Source organism: Trematomus bernacchii, unplaced genomic scaffold, assembly GCF_902827165.1.
Source record: "Trematomus bernacchii unplaced genomic scaffold, fTreBer1.1, whole genome shotgun sequence".
NCBI lineage: Eukaryota > Metazoa > Chordata > Actinopteri > Perciformes > Nototheniidae > Trematomus > Trematomus bernacchii.
Window position 1 is genome coordinate 408,617 of NW_022987801.1, and position 19,557 is coordinate 428,173.

Below are 19,557 nucleotides of genomic sequence, written 5' to 3' on the forward strand. Positions count from 1 at the left end.
AGAGAGAGAGAGAGAGAGAGAGAGAGGGTCGCACTCTGAGAAACAGAAAGGTACACAGAGAAGAGAGGACAGAAAGTAAGAGAAGCAGCAGGAGGACGGTGAGCATCTCTCCACTCTCACGGATCTTAACACTTCACCTTCCTGCAGCAGAGAGAGATTACAGCTTCTGTGAACAGGCCTTTTTTCTACTTTTTGGAGGAGTTGAGAGAAACGCGAATCCTGGAAGAGTTGTCCTTCTTTCCCCCCCCCCCAAACCTTAAGTCTTTCCATCACTTCGAGAAGTTTCACAAAGTAAAGTGAGCTCCAGAGCTCGGCTTCACTTGTCTCCACGTGTGTCCTGACATAAACGTGTCACCTTGAGGTTTTTGCTTGCAGAAGTTTTAAGATTTTTCACATTTTAAAGTCACTGACCCACACACGAGACTAAACATGACATCAGGACAACCCCGAGCCGTGTGTGACCATTGTTCCAAATGCTTAAATCATTAAAACAAGTGAGTTTTAATGCTTTCATTTTTCCACTTTACACGCTAAGGTGTGACTCTGGCGCAGCTCACCTGTAGCATCTTCCATCTGTCCACTCTTTGATTTGCACTTTTTACGCACAGAAACGCCACTTTGAGACTATTTTAAGATAGAGACTCAATCTATCTGAGACAGAGAAGCGCTCTCCACAGAGTTCATTCATTCTGAGAACACTAACCGCGTCGGTTTTGGAGTGCGTAAAAGGATAATTTACGCAACAAAAAAAAATCTAACTTTCGAATCATCCCGGGATTTTCACATCTGGACATTTCTGTGGCGAAACTACGTTTAAAAAGAAACTTCAGCGCAACTTTGTCCAGCTTTTTGAAGGTCTTCCCGGCTCTCCATCACCATGCTGTTCGACACCTTCGACCTGGTCTCGGCTCTGGCCACGCTGGCCGCCTGCCTGGTGTCCATGGCTCTGCTGCTCGCCGTGTCCCAGCAGCTGTGGCAGCTCAGATGGACGGCGACGCGGGATAAAAACTGCAAGCTGCCCATGCCCAAAGGATCCATGGGCTTCCCTTTCATCGGAGAGACCTGCCACTGGCTCCTACAGGTAAGCGCGTGCTTGGGGTTTGGGAGAGGGTGCCACACGATGTCCGGGAGTTGGAAAAGTCCCGGAGTGAAGTCGGACTTTTATCGGAGTATAATGAAATCAGCGTTTTGAAACTTCTCTTTCTGATTCTTTGGGCAGTTAAGGACTTTGTTTTATTGCATGTTTCGGTTCATTCATCAGACTTTTCACTTGGTTTAGTGTGAGTGCGCTGCTTTAACGGGGCTCTGTGTGCAATAGCAAGTTACTGATGAGTTATTCTGCAGCGGAGAGGTGAGATCATCTTGAAATCGATAGATATGGTGGATACTTTTACGCACCAAATTTGCACTTTTCGCCAGATTTTTAAACATGCGTTACTTGCTACAGTTGGTGATGCTCACAAAGCAAATAACGACCAGATTTGTTGTTCATTTGTCTTCCTAATTGTACAACTTTCATCAACATCCCAGCGTGCATAGTGTTGAATCTTCTCCAACGGTCTTATTTTAGCGCAGGGGATATCTTTCTTCGTGTAAAATATTGATGTGTGGGGTCATTTAAAGTGGTTCATCCTCATCTGGCGCGCCTGTGATGGCTCCAGAGCGCGCGCAGCCGCCGGCAGACACACGACCATCAAAGACTCTCACTTCACTTTTGATTAGTTTACAGCCCTGCAATCTGTCTCACACTCAGCCTATCAGATCACTGTTTTCATTATCTCAGACGGGAGCGAGTGGGGTCAGCCAACTGTGGCGCGACTTTTCCTGCAGCTGGAGTCAGGCTGAGCGAGAAGTATCGATCATATCTGATGGGCTGATATGCGTAAAGTGGCGTCAGATATAGAGTGGAGTACACAGCATCGCTATTTCAAATAAAAATGGGATGTTTAAAATGCAAGAAATTACAAGAATGCGATGTTTTTGGCATAAGGAGGGGAAGGGAAAGAAAGTAGCTCTGTGCGTGAAAGGGTGAATGATGATTACCTCGCACTCCCTCTTTTCTTTTCCTCCTCCTCTTCTCTGTCAGCTCAGATCTTTTCTGGGCTCATAGTGGTTTTAAAAAAAAAGTTCCCAGCATGCTGCATGTTTCAGAAATCACTCCGAGATTCCTCCTCTTACGCGTTGATTGACAGATTGCAGAAAACCGAAAGTGCATGTGACTCTCTGGAGCTCTCAGGCAGGGATCATGTATTGGTGAGATGCTTCACTTTTTGCATCCAAATTTAAGAAAATAATCAGACATATGAAATCCCACAATGCTTAGCTCACAGCAGGACCAATGAGTGTGCTTCACCTGTGAGCTCAGAGGAAAGGAAAGAGAAATGTGCACTGTAAAAACGTTTTATTAGTGTATTACGTCAACAGATTATACATCATTGTATTAGGTAAGAGGCAGTCATATTACGTTGCATTCTTCTGCTTAATATTATAGTTGTCACTGTACCTAATGCAATGATGTGTCCTCTGATGCTATACTACACTACTTACAGTCAAAGTTTGGGCACAAATCAGATAGACAGAAACTCTATCGACAGAAAGACCTGGGGGGTTGGAGGAGAACAAATACAAAAAGTGGAGAGAGCAAGGGGTTGAAGGGGGGGGAGAAACCTCAAAAAGAAAAGCAAAAGGGGGGGGGGGGGGGGGGGGAGGAAAGCACGTTGGCCGTGTGCGGGGTTGAACTCGCGGTGCTCCTCTCCGTTACATCTGACACCGAGAGAGACGCGTTCCCGGAATGCAACCGAGGACCACGGCCAAGTTTATGGAGAGGGGGGGGGGGGGGGGGCATGTCAGTCAGATGGAGGAATGAAAGCCTGTGTGAATGACTATACTTATGAGGACCAAATGTCCCAACAAGAAGAGTGTTTAGGAGACATTACACGAAGAATAGAGAATAGTGGTGCATTTTGCTCTAAGATTTCCATTTTATTGTATAATGGTTGGCAGAGGGGGGAGAAGTACTCAGATGTTGTACTTGAGTAAAAGTAGAAGTACTCAGGTGTTGTACTTGAGTAAAAGTACTCAGATCTTGTACTTGAGTAAAAGTAGAAGTACTCAGGTGTTGTACTTGAGTAAAAGTAGAAGTACTCAGATCTTGTACTTGAGTAAAAGTAGAAGTACTCAGATCTTGTACTTGAGTAAAAGTAGAAGTACCAGAGTGTAGGAATACTCTGTTACAGTAAAAGTCCTGCATTCAAAATGTTCCTCAAGTAAAAGTAGAAAAGTATTATCATCAAAATATAGTGAAAGTAGCGACAGTAAAAGTAGTCATTGTGCAGATTGGTCCATTTCAGAATAATATATATGATATGTTTTATAATGATTGATCATGAAAGTGTTCTCAAAGCTGGTAAAGGTGCAGCTAGTTTGAATGACTTTGTATACTGCAGGGTAGCTTGTGAATTTACTCCAGGTGGAACTAAAGTCTGATTTAACACGTGATTATATTTCACATCATTCATCCACATCTGTAAAGTAACTAAAGGGATTAAATACATGTAGTGGAAGTAAAAGTTCACCATTTACCTCTGAATTGTAGTGGAGTATAGAAAATTGTACTTAAGGACAGTACTTGAGTAAATCTACTTAGTTACTTCACACCACTTATGGTTTTTAATATATATTATTGTGTTTGGTGTTTGTGTCGCGGAATTCTTTGTTGACCACTAACGTTACGATCGCTTTGATAATTAATACAATTTCTTCGTGCACATTGTAACCAGTTGATTATCGTATTTATTCATTAAATGACATCTCAGCAACTCAGTTTTTTGTTAGCGCGTCGGACAATTGTGCCTCCAGCTCCGACCTTTAGCCTCTCAGCGACGTTGCTTGTTTCCTGAAGCCGCTACACACGCTGAAAAAACTTCACCGTTGACTTTAACTAATACAGTTTTGTGAAATTTGTTGACATAATACATTTAATTAAAGTCAACATTGCAGCTTTTTTTCAGCGCAGAGCAAAATCCTGGCTGCGTGGGGATGAGGTCATGAGCAATGACGTGAATACAGTGAAGCAGTGTGTGAGAGAGAGGCTGTGGGAAAGAGAGAGAGATCTGATGAAACCTCTCTCGCCCAGATGCTGTTTTATGTCTCTGCTACTCGTCTGCTAACGGAGACGACATGTCAGACGGAGACGAGCCGTCTTTTTGGGCCAATCCAGTCCTCAGGATGTGCCAACAGCGTGCGATTAAGTGGAAGAAATGCAGAATTTAAGCTGCAGATGTTTGGGTTTTTTGTAGCTAAACGGTCTTGATTAAGAGTGTCGGAACAATAGCTGCACATTTGATTTATTTGATAAAGAGATACTAAGTTGTTGATAAACACTTTCATGATGAACAATAGGCTATATATCACAGTGAGGCTTGTTTTTGAGTCATAGGCTGTTGAAACAGATCCAGAGATGAATTAAAGAGGGAAAAACTTGCTAGCTTTTACGCTAACATTGCAAACATTGATCAAACAGTGGCTTGTTCCCACATTCAGGAGTTACGGAGCAACATTAGCATTCATTAGGAGTCTTGTTTGTCCCCACCTGACACATCTAAGCCCAATATTATGTCTCCTTTTAGCTCCGTTTTGGTCTCCACCAGTTCGCTAACTGTGTTTTTCAATTTGAAGCCAGGCAGGCAGTGTATTGTGGGATTTGTTTGCCGTAAATAGCTACCGTCTGCAGCCAAAAAACACATTGTAGGCATTGACACAAGCTACGGGCCGGACATGGGCGACTACTTTCATATTTGCGTTGTTTTCACATCGTCACTTGACAAAAAACTTGATTGATTGATTGATTTTTCCCGCTTTAATGAAAAAGAGAGGTGTTTCTTGGGTGTGTTTGCACTTAATAAAGGAATATGTAGTAGTTTATACACACTGTAGTAACATCAAACTTCTCTGGATGTGAACCAATAGCGAAAAACATCCTAAAAATACGTCTTCTTGCATCTTAAAATCCATGTATTACCTTTTTATTTGACTAACATTCTCTTCTGTTCTTTCACTCCTGCAACATCTTTTCCAGATTTCCTACATAAACACTCTCTCTCTGTCTGAATGTAAGTGTATATACCTAAAGTATATTTTTAACTCGACACACGCGCAGCAGCAGCAGAAGCACATTTTTGTGACGGATCCATTTTAAAGCGATCTGCAGTTCGAAAAAAGTTTTACGGTCACTCTGCCAGAGTCCTGTCTGCTTTCATTAGGAGCTGGAACTTTGTGAAGGGACGTGCCAAGCAGGAGCGTTACTACCGAGCAGACACACACACACACACGCACACGCACACACACACACACACACACACACACACACACACACACACACACACACACACACACACACACACACACAGATTTAGGCATATATCAAGATACACATAGATACAATAGTATGCTTTCCATACAGGTGCATACAGACTCAAAAGGAAGGATGCCAACACGCATTTTTCGACGTAAATTAAAACGTATACAGTCACATAAATCCATAAACTCTTCAAAACTTGTATGACGATTTTCCTAAAGTATACCCGAGAGAAAATCTTGCCCTATTTATCGGAGAAATACTATAGAATAAATACTGTAAAAGGCATATGTTTGAAGTTTTAAAATATGCTGTATTTTCTCATGCACAAAGGTCACAATAAACATCGCGATATGCAGAATACACGCATCGCGTCAAGAGTCGTTTCCGATTTGAAGAAGTACATTTAAAGATCGACTTCTTCGTCAAGGGAAGGTCATGAACTAAAGGTCAGAGTGAAAGAGAACAGTGGTTTCTCAGCATCGTCATGCAGAACGCACGACTCTTCGTGACTTGATTTACATGAGCTGGATTTGTGTAGTTACCATCTACGGCCACTAGAGGTCAGTAAAGAGAAACGTTCCTAGACGTGCTTTTGAATGAATTTTGATGTGAAATTAGCGACTTATGGACAGCGCTAAGGTTACTTACATATTGTTCTAGGAATTCTGGGTAATGGAGTTATTTAAAATGATTAAAGAATAAGTTATCTTCCCTTTGAAGACTTCAGAGACTCGTCATTAGAGACACACACACACGTACACATAGACACACACACACGCACACGTATACACACACACATACACACACGTACACACACACACACACACACACACACACACACACACACACACACACACACACACACACACACACACACACACACACACACACACACACACGTAGACACTCACTTACACACTCACACACACACAGAGAGAGTGCAGTGCAGACAGGTTGGACTGAATCTGGGTCAGAGGAAATGAACACATGGTACTGACACTCAGACTGTACTGTGTGTGTGTGTGTGTGTGTGTGAGTGTGTGTGTGAATTATACACACACACACACACCTAGAAACACGATCGATTCCAATTCAGAAGGTTTTATTTGTGGATTTGTCTTCCTTTTGTAAGTCAAACTTGGACTTTTGGAAAAATGTTAGCCTCAGCTTACATGCATATATACTGCAGACACAGTATAAACACACACACACACACACACACACACACACACACACACACACACGCACACGCACACGCACACGCACACGCACACACACACACACACACACACACACACTAATGCGTTGTCCTTCTGTCTGCCAGCCTGTCTGTGATGAAGTGTAAATGACGGTGGGCAGAGTAATAACAGTCCCGCAGACCCAGAACTCTCTCATCTCTCTGAGTGATGACAGCTCTTCCTCTTCCTCCTCCTCCTCTTCTTCCACACCTGCTCACTCTGGCAGCTCTTTAACAAACCAAATGCCTGAACATTTAACAGGCAGTAAAAGGATCCACTAACGGTAATAACTTCTTTTAAATGGGGAAATCATCCTTAAATCTCTTTCTGTCCTTCATGGCATTCACGGTGCGTTCAAGTGCAGTCGTTTTTATGACAATGGTTCATTTGTACCGCCAACTAATGTTAGTCTTCCTCAAGTTTTGACGCGATTTGCAATGCTGTTTTTCTGCATTTTAATTCAGTATATGAAGTGAAAAGGCCAGGATCAAATCTAACATTACGTATGCTATCGGGAAGTCGTGTTGCAGAAGATTTGAGTCCGAAAAACCTGGGCTGTTTCTCACACACACGTTTTTCCATTTGGAGACAGGCGATCACCTCGGGGGCCTTTTCAGCACATGTGTTTTTTGGGGTGGATTGTGCCTTTAGGCAGCGCAGACAGAGCGGGGATTGTGAGGCCTGGTGGCTTCATCTATAGTAAAGTTCCATTACTGCGGTCCAGCCCTGCATAGCTGCGGTTACACACACACACACACACACACACACACACACACACACACACACACACACACACACACACACACACACACACACACACACACACACACACACACACACACACACACACACACACACACACACACACACACACACACACACACACGCATCAGAGGCACGTATAGGAGCGTGTAGATGTTGCAAACACACCTAACTCTTTCTTTCTTTGTGTGTCTGGGGAACTGGCAAGTGTGTGTTTGTTGGGCGAGAGATACATAGTTCATTGAGGGGGGAAGCCCTTTATGTGTGTGTGTGTGTGTGTGTGTGTGTGTGTGTTAACATTCAAAGCAGGACCCTTGAACCTCCGAGCGCTCTCACACCACGCTAACCTTTTTCACAAGCTTCCCTACATGTTTTTCGGCCTCGTCGTTGTTTGTCGCATTGTGTTGGATTTATTGGCGGACAACACAGCGCCATGCATGTTTCTTTTATTGTGTTGCATTAAATGTAATAATATATTCGTCATTTAACCATTTTTTTATTGCGTTAATGTTTTATCTGACGTGAAAGCTATCTCCGTGTTCCCTAAAAAAAATCCTATTTCACGGCTATAGTCCTTCCTAAATATCTGAACTTAAATTCTTTAAACATCCCTGTATTTTCTTCAGCATCTTCACCCCAAATGTATTTCACTTTATCGCCATGACAACATGTTAATACGCGTTTTTGTCGCCGTAGCTGTAGCGCTAAATGACCCAACGGAACAGCAACTAAACCGACTATTTTGGGGTCAACACATCGCTCTACATCTAGCATTTATCTCTCCACCTCTTCTTCTTCTCCATCCATCCCTGCCCTCCTCTTCCTCCTCACTTTGTTGGGATTAGCAGGAGGTGCTGGCAGCCCCTTCCTTCACCCCGAACACACACTGATCTCCCCTCCAAACACTCTTGTCCCTGGCCGAGAATCCAGCACAATGTCAGGCTTCTCAATGAGCGCGAGAACGTGTGTGTAACCGAGCTCACAAACTTCAAATATGTGTGTGTGTGTGTGAATACGAAGAACAAGGCGAAACATATCATTATATAACCTTAAGCTAGCTTCTGTTATCTAAGCTGTTTGTGGCGCTCGTTCGCAATTTTGTTTTGTATTAAAAATAGGGTCGAAAATCGTCATTTGGTGAAAAAGCTGGGCGAGGAAAATGCATTTTTTTCTCGGACTATTTTCCGTTGCGGATGAATACACATTCGTCGCTCTCGTATCTCCAGCAGTTGGACGGCTCGTTGATATGATTTAAAAAACTAAAATTGGACAACAATGAATGAAACTGAGCTTTAAGGAATCAGGAAACTGAGCCGCTGGAAACACAACGGATCTGTTCATTGTTTGTTTTGGACTTTTCCAGAAATGTATGACCAACGAGAAATATTTACCTCGAGTCCCACACTGTCTGTATTCGGTGTGTGTGTGTGTGTGTGTGTGTGTCAGGGTATTAGCCGGGGTCCCAGGGTGAGTGCTTAGAGAGTTTTGAACAACCGTAATCTCCTTTCCTATAATGTCCCCGGGTCAGGGGCCAACCCCACGTCTCCCCCCCACGTCTCCCCCTCTCTATTCTCAGTGTTTTTTGGCTGAACTATCCGAAGCCTTTTCTCGTTAATCCGTCCTTTTTGAATCGAGCAGCCTCTCCATCTCTCCGCCACGCTCTCTCGCCTCGTTCTTGGCGCTCACCTTTCTCTTTCTTATTCCATTTTCTTAATTATCTTCCTGTCACCTTCCTCTCCCTCTCTTCTCCTTCCTCACATCCTTCCTCTAATCCCACCTTCTTGTTCCGTCCCTTTCGTCTTTCCCTCTGTTCCTCTGATGTGTTGGCGTGACCGCAAAGGGACGGGGTTCATTGTCAAGTCGAGGACCTATCGCGCCATTCAAACACACAATCACACGCACACGCACACGCACACACGCACACACACACACACACACACACACACACACACACACACACACACACACACACACACACACACACACACACACACACACACACACACACACTGGTATCTCTGGCCCCGGCTGAATGATTGACAGCTGAAAAGAAAGAAGGAATTCCCTCACAGCCTTTGACCTCGTTTCCTCTCTCTTATCCTCTGCCGCCTTTTCACTTTTTCATTTTCAGCGTTTGCTTTACTTGCGAGACTAATCTTTAATGCATTTTCAATTCCTGCAGGTGCATTGCTGTCGCTCTGATCACACTTTAATGATCAATTTATGAAATGTTTGTCCTTTTCCCGGACAGTAACGACAACATTTGACTAATTTGTTCCATCGTCGCCTCGCGTTGTTTCACCGCCTTACCCGTGTTAGACGTTGAACAACCGGCAAATCTTGCATCCACCGCTGCACCTGCAATGAGAGGAAAAACCCAGTCAGAAGTCTGCAGCTCAACCCTGTAAATACATTTGAATTTAAACTGAAACGCATTCATTTATATGCAATATATTGCGTTATTGCAGCTCGACATCGAGTCACAAACGAACGGCTCGAACCCAGAACATATCACGCATCATTGAGTTTAAATAAACATGCATCCAGTGGGGGAAAGTACATTTACTCAAGTACTATTTATTTCTGAGTATTTCCATTTAATGCTACTTTATACTTCTACTCCACTTTTTTAGAAATGTTAACATAACAGCGATTTAACTGTTTAAGGTACAAACAAGTACAATTATCCAATTTATTACGACGGTTAGGGTTATAAAATGCTACTTGATGCAACGATATTATATAACAATATCATATGTATATACACGATAAAGCACACATAGATGGCTATTTTTCTGCAGAATTCATATTATTACTTTTTGTACTTCAAGCACATTTTGCTGATAATACTTCTGTAACTAAGTAAGATTTGGAACACCCATGTATTGGTGCTTTTACTGTAAATAATCTGAATACTTCTTCCACCACTGCCTGTACAGTTACATATAAATGTCCATTGTACATGACATTACATTCATTTAGCTGAAAGAAACTTATGTGGGAAACAGAGCAAGAGGTCAACACGAATTGAACATTTACCGCTTGTTTGCAAAAAAAACGACTTTTCCGTGAACTCGACAACATGTCAACTTTCTCCTGACTTAGTTTAAAAATGCTTTCATCTTCATATCACCTACTGTGTCTTCAAACTCTTTTCTTATCCCGCATAGTATCCCTTTCTGACACTTTGTTTCCACCCTTCTCCCGCTCAGAAGTGCTGTCATTTATTTCCTGCTACTGTTTTCCCATCAGCCTCTGTTTCTCCAAAACACATCTCTGCTCCTTCTGAGCGTCACTCTAATATTTCTGGCTGCACACACACACACACACACACACACACACACACACACTCTGGCTGTGTGTGTGTGCTGGTGGAGCGGCGGCGTTGATCTGAGTAAACATAATTAGCTGTGTTTTTTTGTCTTGCCCTAATAAAAGAGTCATTTGTTGGACATTTCCACTGCGCTACAAAGGGGACATTTATAAGCCCAGGTTGCCCCGAGGCCAACCCCAACAGAACAGACGGGGTATTTTTAGCACGGCGGCGCGCTAGCTAGCTCTGCTGCTCGGACAGTGTGTGTGAGAGGAGTGTGTGTGTGTGTGTGTGTGTGTGTGTGTGTGTGTGTGTGTGTGTGTGGAGAGGGAGAACAAGAGAGAGTTTTTATGAGACTCTCTGTGATCGCGGTGGCATTTGTCAGAATTGTGTGTGAGTGTTTTGGACGGCGTGTGTGGAAAATCCTCCCCCTCCTTTATCGAGGTTCTTGTAAAAATATCTGATAAATCTCTGTTCAAAACATATATAAAAGGGAGTCTGTGGACATCGGTTACCCTGTCCAGACTGCACACACACACGCACGCACACGCACGCACACACACACACGCACACACGCACACACACACACACACACGCACACAGCTAAAAGCACTATAGGGATATTCCCTTACTCTGTTATTAAACACTCCTGCTGACCCTCGTTGGTGTGTGCATAACCTTTGACCCTGACTCTTTTTACCCTCATGCTGACCCTGACTCTGATCCTAAATCTTAACGCTCAGCTCACTGCAGTATTTTATTCCTAACGATGCCTCGGGGTCCAGTTTTAAGCTGCGTTTGCTGTTCTCAACGTGCCGGCGCCCCCTTTTATTTTTCTACCTTGAAGTCAATGGGCGGTGTCCGACTGAGAACATCTCACGCAAATCTTAGTTTTTGATTTGCTCTGTGCGCTCGCTAGCTGCAAGAAAGAAGAAGGTAGGGACGTTTAGTTTGTTAAAAGTAGGAGATTCATGGTGAATTTAGATGCATCGTGAAGTCTTTATACTGCTAATTTAAATATGGCGAGAAGCTTTTGTTGCACGCCATCCCCTCGATGGTCTAAAGTAAAACATACGTTACATGCAAGTAAAACAAGCTTGATAATTTAAGAGAGACAGAGAATATAGAAGTGATTACTGCGCGGATAATGCAGGTTCATATAATATCAAATATGTTCAAATATGCTAACGTATTAAGAGTTAAGACGCCAAACTACACACACAGTTATTGCGTTTTGAATTTGAGAATAGCGTCAGGTTACTATAACGTGTGGAAAGTTACAGAAACATGCTTACGACGCTTAATGTAATGGAGAAGGTATTATTGTAAGCAAATAAAAACCTTATATGTTTGACTTTGAAGTTATTTCTGTTTAAATCGAATTAAATAAAATGGTGTTATTGGCGTTGAATTTTATAAATCTTATCGTAAACGCGAACAAAGAAAATGACTATTTTTATTTATATACACTTTGAGCGCTTATCATGTTATAGTGGAACCCAAATGAAAGTTAGACGACCACAAACTGTTTTATGAGGCATCTAATTCGCAGATATTTTGCAGAAAATTGCAGCGATGAAAGAAGTATAAGTGAAATAGTTGCAAGTATCTGGTTCGATATACACAGTATGTGCAGCATCTGAAATGATTTATACCTACTGTACACAAAACACACACACACACACACACATCATGTTTGGTGCCTCCACATGCAGCTTGTACTTCTATCAGTTGCTAGGTAATACATCCAGGAGGGAAAAAAAAAAAGCCTTAAAACGTTTATGCCCTCCATCATTAAGAGAACCCTCTTTATGGTTTTCAGCTCGGATCAGAGTCTGCTGCCGTGACCCGGCGCTAAAAATCAGCCGTAATGTCGCGGTGGCAATTTTGGTTTCTGGGTTTTGGGGTTTTTGTGCGAAACTGAACGAGTGTTTACAGCTAAAGACTCCCAACTCGCTTCACTGCAGTTTGGAGAAGGAAAGTGTGTTTCAGGCTGCGCAATCAGTGTGAAGCTGTGACGCCTGCGTCTCCGTGGCGACGTCTACGCCACCGTGTGTGTGTGTGTGTGTGTGTGTGTGTGTGTGCTGTAATCCGTTATGCTGTATGTACGTGTTCTCCTGCAGGAGTAGTGTGGCGTCATTACATCACAACTTTTCCATGCTCGCTCTGTCTGTGTGTGTGTGTGTGTGTGTGTGTGTGTGTGTGTGTGTGTGTGTGTGTGTGTGTGTGTGTGTGTGTGTGTGTGTGTGTGTGTGTGTGTGTGTTTGGGAGGGAAGAGGGGGGTGTACACTTCTCACCTTTTACGCTGAATGTCATCCAGACCACACCCCTGGCACGCACGCACGCACGCACGCACGCACGCACGCACACACACACACACACACACACACACACACACACACACACACACACACACACACACACACACACACACACACACACACACACACACACACACACACACACACACACACACACACACACACACACACACACACGACTTTAGTGTACGTTTTTTGTCTGACCAACGTACAATTATTTTCCCGGGGACTTAAGACGAATGAAACCATCAGTATCCTGCCAAAATGTGTCTGTGAAAAGAAAATAGAGAGGAATGGAAAGAGGAAAAGTATGAAGAGACGCTCGTAATGCACGTAGAAGCACACACACACAAACATACACACACACACACACACACACACACACACACACATACACTCCAAAGAAGTACACAATCGACCCAATCTGGTGCTGTATCTTGGAGTGTGAAAGGGAGCCTTGTCTCGCTGACTGAGGAACTCCCTTCGAATTGGACTGTGTGTGTGTGTGTGTTCAGTGTGTGTGTGTGTGTGTGTGTGTGTGTGTGTGTGTGTGTGTGTGTGTGTTCAGTGTGTGTGTGTGTGTGTGTGTGTGTTCAGTGTGTGTGTGTGTAAGCAGGCCTGCCAGGCAGACATACTAAACCACTCTACATCCATGTGGCAGCAAAATGTAGCTTGGAAAACAACCCACCTCTTACACACACACACACCCCGAGGGCTCCAGAGGCCAGCCGGCGACCTGGTGTGTGTGTGTGTGTGTGTGTGTGTGTGTGTGTGTGTGTGTGTGTGTGTGTGTGTGTGTGTGTGGTGTGTGTGTGTGTGTGTGTCTGTGTGTGTGTCTGTGTGTGTGTGTCTATGTGTGTGTGCATGCCACAGTAAAAAGAGGAAGTGTACAGGAGCTGTGAAAACAGTTCAGGTCAACAGTTTGTTTCTAGACAGGTCGACCGGGAGAGAAAAAGAAACCGACATTTGCAAAGGTGAAGGATAAAAGAGCGAGTGTTTTATTTACAAACCGAAATGTAGCTCACTGGACATTTAGGTGGTTATTCCCAGTAACTATGACGTCTGCCATCCAAAGGTCAGGTTTAAAAGTCCAGTTTTCCTTAAAAAAATGAAATAACGGTTGCTGTCTTTCTACAACTACAGGATCAAACTGTAGACCAGAATGCATTGCAGCTGCAACAAAATATCCTTATTAAGCAAAACCCCGAAAACACAAATCTCCAAAAAGCACAGCGTAGATAAAATAATGTCAACACCTCATGAAAAGGGCTCAACATCTGAAGTAGCTTAAGCTCAGTGACAAACTACAGCCACAGAGCCGGGCAGAATGCTAATTAGCAGCATTTTTCATCTATAAAAGCAGTCTGGCAATCAAGAGTTTTCAAAGAAACATGAAGCAGCAGAGAGGCTGGAGCATCTGTGCTCAATTTGGGCCGAGTTCACACAGAGAGACGTTAAGATGTGAGGAAGCAGAAGGAGATGCAACGAGAAGAAAATAGTAGACAGAAAAGTCAAATGAAGTTGTGTCGCACCTGACCGTTTAAACATTGGTATGAAAACAAGCTGGATCCAAAAAGACAAATAACGCAGATGGATGATTCTGAAACGACATTTTCTACGTCCGTTGGCATCATTGTAAATATTCCCACTTCTTCCGATACGTTTGGTACGATGGACGTTGGGGAAGGATGGCGGTTATTACAAATGAACGATGGTTAAGGTCGTGGTTACGGCTAATAAAAACGTTTATTTCAGGCTTGTCACAGGGGATTACATTTGGTCTCGTCCACACCCTCACTTTCCACACATTGTTAGGTGAACCGTGAAGTGTGTAATTGTCAAATATGGGGCGTCATTCTTAGCGATACTTGACTAAACTAAAATATGGTAGAAATGTACAAAATAAAACACATTGCAGCAGTTTTTACAAGTGTTTCCTATCGATTGATGAAGTGTTTTCATTATTTACGGTAGTCAAAAAGACACAAGGCAGAAAGGAGACAGTTCATTTGTTCAATATAGCATTACTGTATACTTACTTTAACTTTATTCCTATAGTATTGCACTCATTTCTGCCTCTTAAAGACAGTAGTGGGTATTAATCGTACGATCCACAAAGTTGAACAGATGTTGAATGTTCCTGGCACCAACAGCTATAGTTTTTGAACGACTTGCAGCTGAGCAGGTACTTAGATTCTGTTACTTACATGTTATTGTATTAAACGTCTTCACTGGCCACAGATTAAACCAGAATCACTGAGGATATATTTGCAGCTTTAGTGGGAAGCTGACAAATATGAAGCGATGTTTGTGCACACACACTGCTGTGAGAGGTGTGTCTCAAACAGGAAACAAACTACCTGCTAAAATTAGTCCCAGAAAGAGCTCTGCATTCACACACTTACTGTACATATCTGAACACACACTCAGCTCTCTCTCAAAGACACACACACACACACACGGAGGCTTTCCAGTAGTGTAAGGGTTACAGTAGCTCCTAATGTGAATTCCCTTCTGAATAAAAGGGAAAAAATTAAGAGGAAAGTTTGCTTACACACATAATTTTTAAAAAAGCACTCGAAGAAAATACAGAAACGAGAGACATGTGGGACTAAAGTGTTTTACAGCAGCTCATGGTACTGCTTCTTTGGCGCGTATGTTTACATATGTCACCCGTGTGTGTGTGTGTGCGTGTGTGCGTGCTTCATAGTCGTACATATCTCTTTCCCCAGGAGTAAACTGGGGTCAAACCAGTTAGTGTTGTCACGGCAATTTGCAGTTAGGCCTCTGCGTGTTTGTTTGCTTTGCACAGTTCTTTTTGTACGTTTTTATGAATTTGCAGTATGTGTGTAGCCAAACATGCATGTGTGTTTTTACTGTATGTGTGTGTGTGAATGATGTGTTTGTCTGCCAGTGTGTGTGTGTGTGTGTGTGTGTGTGTGTGTGTGTGTGTGTGTGTGTGTGTGTGTGTGTGTGTGTGTGTGTGTGTGTGTGTGTGTGTGTGTGTGTGTGTGTGTAACACAGTAAGCTGCCCTCAGGCTGATATATATTCTTTTCACTCAAACAGCCCATTTACAGTTCTGGGGTCGGCTCCCTCTCGCTCTGCCGTGACCCGGACCGTTTAGAGGTCAGCGTCAAAGCTGAACTCGGGTCAGATCGCTAACTGACTCCAGCTCCGCTCCTCTGGGGTTTACTGACAGCCAGGCTGCTCAAACTGTGGCGAGAGGGCCCGGAAATGGGCTGTACGGCTTCTTCTAGTGGGTCAGAGTGTAAAAAATTGAGCTAAAATGTTCTTCTGAATGCTATTCAGCGAGAAATCTGGACAACTTGTAAAGAGTAGCAAGTCAAGTTTAGCATCTTCTGCTAAACGCTAATTCATTTGATATTTCTGTGTCTCGTTTCCTCAAGATCAACTATCATTTTTGCTCTTCCCCTTCTGATAGCGTCAACCAAGGATGTCATAGTTGTGTTTGTTGAGTTTGACTGTCTTATCGTCTGCAAGAGCACAGAAAAACTAATGGCTGTACGGCTTCTTCTAGTGGGTCCGAGTTGAAAACATGTAGCTAAAATGTTAGCATCGACCAAGGATGTCATAGTTGTGATAATAGTCAAGATAACAAGATAACAGAAAAACAACTGGCCAAATTTCAACAAAACTCGTTGAAAGGCTGAAGATGGGTGAAGGACGAACCCATACAATGTTGGAGTAGATTTGAGTAAAGAGGGCGAATACACAAATGATTGTTGGGATGTCATGGCCTTGTTGTGCCTTGGCTTTCTTTCTTGGGTTGTCTGTAAATACAAGTGGAGTTCCTGTCCCCTGCTGTCATTCATTTGGTACTTTTGATAGACGTATAAACGGAGGCTGAAATCGATCAAACCCTTGAGGGAACACATCTAAATCTGATCCTATATTCCTTTCCTATCTTGATGACATATTACATTTACTGTACTTGAAGTTGTTTGGAGAACCTTTGTCCTGACCTCTTCATTGGTCGATGTTAAATCTGAACTCAGATCAGGTCCTGAAGGCATGCTGAATCAGCTTTCATTGAATTAACCTGGTGTTTATACGGGGCTTCTTAAACATCTGCAGTTTTGTCCTCTGGAGACGATGGAAACATCAGTAACTTTTAGCATGTGGGGGCTCAGCAGAAAATGTCTGTTTGGGCCCCAAACCACAGAGAGAGAAAATACTTTCTGAGAGCTTTTAGAGGTGAAGATCAAAGCTGGGGAGAAGGTCAGATCCTAAAGGCTCCTTTAAATTAATAGCAAGCGTTAAAAATCAGTCGTAAGAATTGCTGCAGAGCGTAAACTTGAAAGGTTTTGGTCACTTTTCTGTCTGGTTCGCAAAATACCGTTGGAGTCATTTGGCGGCTTGTCGAGCGAGTTTTAGTAATGATGTGATGGGAGGAAAGAGCAGAATGATGATGATGATGATTGTCTTAGCTTTACAAAGCATCCTTAAAAAGGAAGAGAAAGCAAAAGCAAGCAGGCGACCTCGGAGAAGTCCTTCTTTTACACAATTCTGGCACGTTTTTTCTGATTCCAATTGAGCAAAAGAAAGGTCAAGATCAAGACAAAAAATCATTAGTAGGAGATGATTGGGATCTCCATTTACTGAAGGGATAAGAAAAGTGTTTCTCTAACGTCAGCTGAACAGGGAGAAGTGTTTGGGGATTTCCTCTCACACCTTTCTCTGCTGGTAAAGGGAAATTCCACCTTTCAGCAAAACTCACATAATTTCCTTAAAGTCTTACTCAACCCAAGCAACTCATCGCTTTCTCACGCTTTCTTAAAGCTTCCAAGACTTAATTGTGTATCTTCTTGTGTGAATACAGATCTTTATGAAGTGAATAAAAGCCGTATGAATTATGTTTTTCATTAATAATTCGTCCATTAGTCTTGTATCCAAGTGACCAGTGACTGATAACCTTTCTCCCCTCTTCACGTTAATATGTATCCAGTTGAAACTGCCTCCGAAAGTTATTTTTACCCCACATCTCTTGAATAATCCACAACTTCTTTGTACTCGTTGAAACCCTTTCAACTCAATGATTAATATTCACGTCTCCTCTCCGTCTAGGGTTCGGGTTTCCATTCGTCACGGAGGCAGAAGTACGGCAACGTGTTCAAGACCCATCTGCTGGGCCGGCCTCTGATCCGAGTGACGGGTGCAGAGAACGTGCGTAAAATTCTGATGGGCGAACACACGCTGGTGACCACGGACTGGCCTCAGAGCACCGCCACGCTGCTGGGACCAAACTCTCTGGCCAACAGCATCGGAGACATCCACCGCAAAAGGAGGAAGGTCAGCAAACAAACAGATACTCAAATACACACACATGCACACGCTGAGATTGGTGTTTCTTACGAGGGTTAGGGGACAAATGGTATCAAGCCCCTTATTTCATACGATACGATAATACTTTAATGGTCAGATCAAGTCTGAAATTTCATGAATGAATGAACGCTTCAAAAGGTCGTTCTTTTCCCTAGAAGTCATATTCTATTGATCCTTTGATCGAAAATCAACCATGTAGGGTTCAAAGATATATCGACCAAAGTTTAAATCTTGCACACGCTTGGAGTGGTGTTTCTTACGAGGGTTAGGGTACAAATGGTATCAAGTGTCTTCTTTGACAAGCATTTCATGAATGAATGAAAGGTCGTTCTTTTCCCTAGAAGTCATATTCCATTGATCCTTAGATACTCAAATACACACGTTGGGATTGGTGTTTCTTACGAGGGGACAGGAAGAGAATTAAGCATTTGTTGAATGAATGAATCCTTCAAAAGGTCGTTCTTTCAGTCATGCCAATTCTTACTGGGTATATTCCACTGATCCTTTGATCGAAATCATCCATGTTGGCTTCAAAGATATATCGAACAAAGTTTAAATTCCGTATAATGTTTCCACACCATTATAAGTTTTGAAGCTTATTTATCATAAAGTTTGTAGTTATTAATCCGTACTAGATACCATATATTGTGGAACATTTCACACGGCAGAATCGCCACAGATTGAGACAGATATAAAAACACAGACACACCAACACACACATGCACTTGTAAGATAAAAGCGTCCACTGTCAAAAGCACTGGAGTCTTCTGCTACACAATGAGGTAGGACACACACACACACATACCCACACACACCCACACCCACACACCACACACACACACCCACACCCACACCCACACACACACACACACACACACAGAGTATCAGTGTAAAGCTATACCGTCTTATCAGCAGCGTCCTGGCTACTGAAGCGTGAGAACGGACCCTCCATCTCTCCCTTTTCTCCCCTCATTTACATGGAGGGAGAGAATCACCCGTTATTTAGGCTACCGGTTTCCTTTTTTAGCTTCTTATCTTCACCGCTTTTCCCTAATTCCTCTGTTATTCTGACTATAGTATACATATCTTTCTTTCTTTATTGACTTCTCAGTCTTTTCTCGAGAGCCTTTTTTGACCTCATGTCTCTCTTAGCTTCTTTTTTCTGTCTCTCTTTTCCGTGCCAGGACCATTTCAGGTAATCAGCCACTTACCTCTCCCTC

At 43.0% G+C, this 19,557-nt stretch overlaps 1 protein-coding gene across 1 annotated transcript in view; it reads left to right on the top strand.

Moving 5' to 3' along the window:
• LOC117498139 (cytochrome P450 26B1) overlaps positions 1-19,557 on the top strand; it is a 33,311-nt gene continuing 13,754 nt past the window's right edge. Inside the window, exons 1-2 of the mRNA XM_034150235.1 lie at positions 1-1,081; positions 18,080-18,304. Of these exons, the coding sequence (XP_034006126.1) occupies positions 878-1,081; positions 18,080-18,304 (429 nt within the window). The 5' untranslated portion in view covers positions 1-877. The remainder of the gene's footprint in view (positions 1,082-18,079; positions 18,305-19,557) is intronic.